The sequence below is a fragment of the Scatophagus argus genome, chromosome 13 (genome assembly GCF_020382885.2).
Source record: "Scatophagus argus isolate fScaArg1 chromosome 13, fScaArg1.pri, whole genome shotgun sequence".
Classification (NCBI taxonomy): Eukaryota; Metazoa; Chordata; class Actinopteri; family Scatophagidae; genus Scatophagus; species Scatophagus argus.
In genome coordinates this window covers 4,426,279-4,434,543 of record NC_058505.1, presented here as the reverse complement: position 1 = coordinate 4,434,543, position 8,265 = coordinate 4,426,279, and the positions used below count along the sequence as shown (strand labels likewise).

The 8,265-nt window shown below is 43.6% G+C and overlaps 1 protein-coding gene across 1 annotated transcript; it reads left to right on the top strand.

The window, feature by feature from the left end:
• Positions 1-231: 231 nt before the first annotated feature.
• zgc:66427 (uncharacterized protein LOC406256 homolog) lies at positions 232-7,697 on the top strand. Its single transcript, XM_046409088.1, has 5 exons — positions 232-1,008; positions 2,397-2,492; positions 2,614-2,719; positions 4,351-4,452; positions 4,965-7,697. The coding sequence occupies exons 1-4, from the start codon at positions 483-485 to the stop codon at positions 4,406-4,408; spliced, it is 786 nt and encodes a 261-aa protein (XP_046265044.1). The 5' UTR covers positions 232-482; the 3' UTR covers positions 4,409-4,452; positions 4,965-7,697.
• The last annotated feature ends 568 nt before the right edge of the window (positions 7,698-8,265 follow it).

Below are 8,265 nucleotides of genomic sequence, written 5' to 3'. Positions count from 1 at the left end.
ACATATAAAGGTCCACACTCGCAAATCACCGAATGTTGCGTTGGATATACGTGGACCTGCTTAGATTGGAAAAAAACAGTGATCGTAAACAAACACATAAATTAAACATCAACATGTCAACGTTGTTTAACGGCTGTATTAATAGCCGCTCGGGTGACACGGTGACCTTACCGTAACTGCTTGTGTACGGCTCATAGAAGGAAGCGAAAACGCTCCATTTCCGCTGCAGTAGGGAGAAACGGGCACGTCAAAAAAGAAAGGAAAATGTGGACGGATAGGACGCATTGAGGCTAGAGAAGGAAAGGCGAGCTACGCATAACATTCTCGTTGAGCTCGGTAGCTAGGCTTTTTTAAAGTTCCCAAACGAATATTTGACAGATTAAGAGTCGTTTCGAGGTTAAGTCGTCGCCTTGTTGTGTGGTGGTTCGTTTTGAGGAAACAGCTCGGCTGGCCAGCTGAATTAGCTAGCTAGCTCGCCAGAGATGGGGACGAGAGCAAGTCGCCTACAGGAAGACCCGGTTCCCTCTGCTTTCGGAAAAGATGGCACAAAGCGGGATTCCTACCGGCGACCCCGCTGCACCAGACCCACTAGTCTCATGGTCGATTTCTCGGGCAGCTTCGAGGACACGGAGGCCAACCGGAGCCGATCGGAGGAGGGCAGCGACTCGGACCTGGGGCAGCATGGAGCCAGCGTCGACGGTAGCCCCGCCGACCACCACAGCATCCCCTCTAGCATAAGCCAGCCGTCACCTGCGGACGACAACAACAGCGAGGGGAAACCCGAGGAAGACGGTAATATAAGTCCAGAGCCTCCCGTCGTCGCGGAACCCCAGCACGGAGAAGAGACAGGCCGCACGCCCCAGCGCACTTTTTCCGAGCGGCTGCCCGGGAATCGGCACTCTTCCGCCCGCAGCGCCGGCGCAAGATCCGCCCGGGTCCGAGGCACACACCAGCGGCCGGTGTCGGAGGCTTGGATCGGCCTTTACCGTGTTAACAACCGTCATGGCAGTAAGTTAACACATTTACACGGTGTGGTAACGTTATTATTTCCCCATACATGTATTTTCTTTCCTTATGTGGTGTATTAGAAACAGTTGCCATAATAACTGGTTGTCCTGGTTGCTTATTTTTAGATGTCAGGTTTTCTCCTCTACATGCAGTTTCCGCTGAAGTTACGTGGAATTCATGGATGTGCAGATGACCGTGGCAATATAGGGAATATGACTCAGTATGTTTCCTAAGTAAAAGATGTGACGAGCTTTGGGGTATGGCTGTTGCTGCTCCATGAGACGGCCGATGCTTAACTGATAACAGGAGTGACCCTGAGTTCAGAGAAAATATTAGTAATATGATATGGTGGTCAAATAGTAGGTGGAAGTGTTCAAATTAAGATTTCACAGAACAGCCTTCAAGGTCAAGAGAAGATATCTGAGGCTGTTTCAGTAGTACCTGGACTCAGAAAGACACTGAGCCTCACAACATGCTGAGTTTTAAAACAAAATATCTCCCAGTGTAGCTCTGACCATAAATCTCAAACAACCCAGTCTGAACTTAAAATGGATTATTTGGGGAATTTACATTCCTGGACAGATAATCTCTTTTCCCGTGCTTCCATGCTGACTAAAATAATCAGAGACCCCATTGTGCGAAGCAGAGCTGTGGCGTAAAACTGGAAGTGGCGACTTACAAACTCTTTCATGTCACAAGGCCTGTTGACAGTGGTTGTCAGTGGTTAAGTCCTGCAGCGTGCAAACTGAAAATGTTGAGCAACTTTCTTTTGCAAAAGTGCATTAAAACAGGAACATGATTTTAACCAGGAAGTGAAAATGCATTCTCGCTCTGCGTTAGTCAATCGGGCGAGTAGCCACGGTGGTGATGCAACAGCAAACATGATATTGTGAGCCAAAACACAACAGTGTGGTGGGCTGCCCAGGCCAGCCCTCTAGCAAGTGTAGGGAAATGGGTCACAACTTCACATGCCCGCTCACTGCTGGCAGCAGCTCATAGATGGAGGAAGAGGAGAATGTGGGGCAGCAAGGCACTGTGGCGGCCTGTCTGTCCCATCCACTCGTGGCTCTAGCCGTGGCTTTCCCTCCAGCCTTTGTCACTGTTTTGCATGATGTATATAGTCAAATGAAGTTACAGGCTATTTTCAGACTATTTAACTCTTTTGAGTTACACTTGAGACCACATCATTCACGTGATCTCTGCGAGGAGAAGGCACCCTTCACACTGGCCGATTGTGTTTCAGTCTGCTCTTTGGTTTGCCAAGTCAGCCTGTGTCATCTACGTGTCCAAGCGCAGCACTTGTGGTCGATGCGATGTGCACGTCATCTATCATTTATACCTCAGCTTTGACACAGTGTGTTAACCTCAGCTCTGCTGTGTCTGTGCAGATATCCGCTGTCCTTTCTGCTCCAAGCCCTTTCCGGGGGGGCGCATTGAGGATCACCTGTTGAGCTGCCTCACGTCTCCACCCCTACCTTACAATAGTAGGTATTGTGTCACAGAAATGGCCCAGACGGCTCTCTTACTGTTTTTTGTTTGTTTGTTTTTTAAAGACTGGCATCCCTTATAGTTGCTTTGTGTGTGTGTGTGTGTGTGTGTGTACAGCGGACGTGCTCAGTAAAGACAGCGGAGAGTGTTCCATCTGTTTGGAGGATCTATTGCAGGGAGAGACCATCGCCAGGCTGGCTTGCCTCTGTGTCTACCATAAGAGGTAACAAAGTTCGGTTGGTCTGTTTGCATGACAGTAAAATACAGACGGGTACAAATGAAAAGAGGAGGGTAGAAATGCAAATTAAAAACAGACGTGTGTAAGGCAGGAAGGATTCATTTGGCTTTTCCCACATCTGAAACAGTGTGGTAACTGGGCTAAGGAGTTCGGAATAGCAGGGAGCAAAGGTTGTTCTGTACAATTACACTTTATCACTGCATGTATGATAATTAGAGACCCATTGTCTTCCACCATGATATGTCTGAAACGTGACAGCCACTGCTGTCGTGCTGCCATTAACAGTCATTATTGTTTAACATGAGGTTAAGTTGATAAGTGCAGTCAGTGTAAGAGTGGAAATCTGTTCTGTTTATGTGGCAAAAGAAAACATCAAGGTTGAGTGTTTCTCTCCTGTAACAAATTATTTTACGAGTAAATCGTGTGAATATTTTCCACCGGGGCTTTCACAAGTGTAACATTTACTGCATTATTACGTTTTAATAAGACGCAGTCACAAATATACCAGATTGCAAGACTTGTGTCAGCGTTTTGAAACTTATGCGAAAAAGACTGAACCATGAAGTTATTAAGGGGCCATAAGTGTTTGTGCATGTTTCAGCTCATTTACTGCTAATTTTCATTTTCAAAGCATGCTGTGATGTTCAGCACTTTTGGTTTTTCCCTTCTTCTAAGCAGTCATTGGATTTCCCATAATGTCAGTACAGTGTGAGGGTGGACTTGCTCAGACTTGAAATTTTCCAAGATCCATCACAGTGAAGATCCTGCCTGCTGGTTTTTTTCTGTCATCTTTGTGTGTTCAAACAGTTTAAAGTGCTCGATTTTAAAAATCCACACTCCATTTCCACATAACAATGATGTCATGTTGTTGACGACAACAAAAGCAAACATGTCATTTAACTGTGATGAATAACCAGCAAAGAAAAGCTCGAACTTGAGTTGCAGCAAGTTAAGTTAATCTCAGCTAATGCACACAACGTGTTGATCTTTTGTTTTGGTTGTAGAACAAGAAGTTTTTAGTTGTGTACCAGAGTTCGTAGGTGTGGCCGTTTGGCTCTGTAATTGACATTCTACCCCACCCAGTCGAGCAACTGAGATTTGGAAATATTTAAAGATGACAGTGTGTTCAGTATACAGTGCAAGTTTTCTGTCTCAGTGTCAGACTGCAATGAGTGATTATTTCTATTGTTTATTGATCTGCCAACTATTTTCTTGAGTAGTTGATCATTCATGTGCTCTATAAAATGTTAGGGAAAGGGGACAAAGGGGCATTTTGCGTGAAGCTCAACAAGTTGTCTTAAAGCTGCACGTTTTGTTCGGCCGACGGTTGGAAGCCCAAGTTTCTCTCACATAAGAGAGAGAAAATGCAGCAGCTTGTCACAATGGAGAGACTGCAACTGGTTGCAGACTGTTCACTGACAAGCTGAGAGCGACTGAGCTGAATAGAAATAAGCACCTGCCCACCACACTGGTCACATCTTATCCCTGGTCCAGCTTCGGTTAAGGAGCCGAGGAGCCCTTAAACTGTTGAACGTTCAGGCACGTTAGCATGAGTGAATCAGAATGTGACGTGTTGTTGTTGTCCCCACCCTCGTCTCCCGTCTTTCTCCCTGTAGCTGCATTGATTCCTGGTCCAAGGTGAAACCCTGCTGCCCTGAACATCCCTTTGATTGACTCTGGGGTCACAGGTTTTCTGCACAGTGACCAGCCTGACTCAGGTGCGTAAGTCTCACTAAATGACCAGGTTAGCTTCAGCATCAGTGTTCAGTAATCATCAGCTCAGTGCTCACCATTTTGGCTGGGAGTCGTTTTGAAAACTTTCAGTACCAGTGCCGATACAGTAATGGGATTTTTTTTAAATGTTAATCTACTTTGAGAAAACTGTTTTCAGTTTGTATACCAACCCATTTAAGAACCCAAAGTTCTTAAATGTAAAATGTACACATATTTTGTACCATTTTATGTTTAAGGGACACACTAGAGCTGCAATTAACAGTTATTTTCATTATGGATCAATGTGCTGATGATTTTTCTAGATTTATAAATTGTTCCATCTGTTAAATGTCCATTTTGGAGAACATGACATTGAACAACGAAGTTTTTGTTTTTCAAATATTTTGTTTGATGTCATAGTAAAGTTTTTCTTGCATGCGTTTGTCATATCATGTGATAGATTGTACAGAAAACATGTGTTGCTGTGTCTAACGGCCATCTCTTTCTGCCCCTACAGGAGACTCCCAATAAAATCCCAATTAAAAAAAAAAAGTGTAATTAAACAATTAAAGGCCCACCATCTCTCTCAGATACAAACCTATATTTTAGTGGGGAACACCCGATCCTCAGAGGAAGCTCCAGCGCTCTCCGTTTGGATCGGTCCATTTGAACTTGGTCTAAGGCCATTTCAAGCCAAATTCCAACAGTTAAAAACAACCGCTCCGTCTAATTTGTGGTCGAGACGATTGATGGAACAGAAGTGGAGGAGGTTCCTTTTTCTATGTTACAGACTTGGCCCAAATCCATGGAACATTTTTAAAAAAAAAAATCAGATAAACATTTTCATCCCAAAATGATGGAACTTTCCCCAGAGAGAACTTGAACTTGGGGAGAAACAAACAAACACACACACACACAAACAAAAAAAAAAGTTGTCTTAACTGTGACTCTGGATCCTCTCCTGTGTATTTTTTCTCCCTCTGAAGGGGACTGGTCATTTTATCAAGTATTTTGCATAAAGAGTATTGTTCCACGTCATCCATTGGACGAATGTTTTCTTTCCTCGGCTAACCCCAAATGAACCAACCTCACACTGAAAGCGTGAACTGTTTCCACATAAACATTGCTTTATTTTGAACCAGCTGGAGGTTGAGGGCTTGTTTTTGGTGAATGGGGGCTGCCGTTCCTAGGTGTGTTTTTGGGTTTTTTTTTTTTGTTTTTTTTTTAATTCTTCTTCTCTTTCTATTACCTGTAAACATTTCAGGGGAAGTTTGGGGGCTAATTGTTTTTTTTTTTTTCCTGAGTAGGTCAGTTTTCTTGTAGGTGGTTAGTGGTTAGTTAGCTCTGAGTTTAATGTGCTGCTATTTGCTGAGTGTTTAGGAAGGTTGTAGGTAATTCATAGGGCCACAGTAGCGCTGGTGTTGGCACCAATTTGAGCACTTTTGTCCTTCAAGGCTGATTTTTTTTTTCTTCCCTCCCTGCTTAAGTTCTGGGTTAATGGTGTGTGTGTGTGTGTGTGTGTGCGCACGTGCGTGTGTGTTGAGACGATGACCAGGGACAGGAAATGTCCTGAACATGACTGAAACTGTGTGTGGATTTGTGTGCGTTCACTGTAAATCGCCCAGAAGTCTGCTTGGTCGAGCGGGTTACCCTTTTAATTTTTAATGCTTGTTTTAAACTAGAGTCACTCTGGCAAACATCCTGCTACATGTGGCATTGGTATGCAACATGGCGGCTCATGTGGTCCCGTTGTACTTTGAATGCGGTTTGGGTTTTTTTTTTTGCCCCCCCGACCCCCTCCTCCCTCCTGAGTCCCAAACACTCTTCGGAGTGTAGTCTGGATTTTTTTTTTGGACCAGACCCCAAGAGACATTTTTCACCATATGGTTACATTGATGCCAGATTGAGGAGGGATAAAGGGACGGATGGATTGAGGGATGCATTTTTGGGGGCATGTTTACACCACATGGCCTCTCTTTCCAACACTGGAGGCTATGGACAGCTGATGGTTAATTATTGCATAACTAGCCCCCATCACCCCTTTCCCCATTCTTTTTGTTTTTAGATATATCATCCTGTTATGCTCATGATTATTGCTAAATGTGTAATATAGCTTTCCTTCGCCTTGTGTGTGTGTGTGTGTGTGTGTGTGTGTGTGTGTGTGTGTTGATTGCCTTTGCCTGGTGAAGGGGTTCCTGTGCAAGCAGGCGTTTGTAGTGTTTTTTAGGGCTGAACTGAAGCGGAAGCACAACAGTGAGGCTGCTCAACAGATGCTGTCTGGTGCAGATTGTACACAGGCCAAGGGAAAATGGCCGAGAACAAAAAAAAAAAAAAAAAAAAACATGAATTGATTTGCTGCCTGCTCAAGGGGCGAGTCTGTTTCATGTGTTTTAATTACTGTGCTGACAAGCGGGTATGGATCAGTTTAGAGGTCAGCCCAGTGCACAGGTTTCCTAGTTTGTTCACGCGAGTCGTCCCCCCCCCACAGTCTGGGGTGTCGCAGCTTGTCCCACCACAAGAGGGCAGCCATGTGCATGTTTTGCTTCCTTTTTTTATTGTGTAGGTGAACAGAAAAATAATGCCAAAATTCTGTCTGCATTGGGGGCATTGTGTGAGAGAGTGCGGAAGACGAGCTGCATTGATCATTAGATGTTACATTTGTTGTGGTGATAAGTTATGATGTTGTATACTTTGGCTGGGAGGGGTATGAGTGTGTGTGGGTGTGTTTGGGGCAGGGTGGGGTTGGTAGTGGTGGTTGGGTTGTCGATAAAGGTAATGGACAATCTAAAACCCCACGTGACTCCCATTTATTTTCTTCCCCCCCTCTAACCTGTGTGGTGCAATACCTCAGATTTTACCAATGCTAACTAAACGCTCTGTGTGTAAACTCTCCAACCAACGGTGGTATTTTGTATAAGTGTCCCTAAATCCTTGGTTTTGAATCTCAGGGCACTGATGCCCCCCCCCCCCCCCCCCGTGTGCCCTGTGCTTTGAGGCCGATGTAATAGGTGAGAATGTTTTTCAAAGAGTCACCACAGCGGTATCTGCATCCCCAAGATATGGACAATCTGCCTTTTCTCTGGTATAAAAACAAATTGAATTTTATTTATTAAATTGTAAATATGTAATGCAATTCAAGAAAAATGGCTTGGTCTTTGTCTGTTCAATATACTGTTTCTAAGCTCCAATCTTTTGTATGTCTCAGAAATTGTTTTTATATGTATTTTTTACAATAAATATGTGTGACAGACGTCTTGTGAATGTTTTGTGTTTTTAAGTGTCGATGATGCGTTTGTGGCTGTTTGTGCTGCTCAGTCAGACCTGAAACAGGACACATGCTGTCCTGAAGAGTTTAACTTTCATCAGAGGAGTTAAATTACACTTAATGTTGCCAAATTTTTGCTCAAATCTTTTAAAGTATCTGCTTTTCAGGAACGACGGCCTGTTTTGTTTAGTAACTAACAACCTGGAAATGTTAAATCTGGCTCCCATTGTATTTCAGCTGCTGAAAAGTAAAGTTAAATTAATTCCTCTTTGCCCCTCCCTAACTCTCTTAATAATTAAGTCTTTTAAAATGAAGCCAAAGTTTCAGTTTTAGAAATGTGAGCATTAATTCTCTTAGGATGACAGCTAATAATCATTTTCATTATTTAGTTATCTGCTGGTTTTATTTTTATTTTTATTTTTTTTACTGTTTTCTCTCTAAAATGGTTGAAAATTGTTAAGAAACTGTTACATCCCTGAGCTTAAAGTGCTTGTTTTGTCCAAGAGTCAAAAACAAAACCTAAAGTTTAACAGAGTTTTGCTTGAAAGTGACT

What these genes read in the sequence shown, in the direction of transcription:
- zgc:66427 (XM_046409088.1), top strand. Translation starts at nt 483, where the DNA reads ATGGGGACGAGAGCAAGTCGCCTACAGGAAGACCCGGTTCCCTCTGCT. An exon ending in TCCACCCCTACCTTACAATA is followed by an intron (nt 2,493 to 2,613) that starts GTAGGTATTGTG and finishes GTGTGTGTACAG; the next exon opens with CGGACGTGCTCAGTAAAGAC. An exon ending in CTCTGTGTCTACCATAAGAG is followed by an intron (nt 2,720 to 4,350) that starts GTAACAAAGTTC and finishes TTCTCCCTGTAG; the next exon opens with CTGCATTGATTCCTGGTCCA.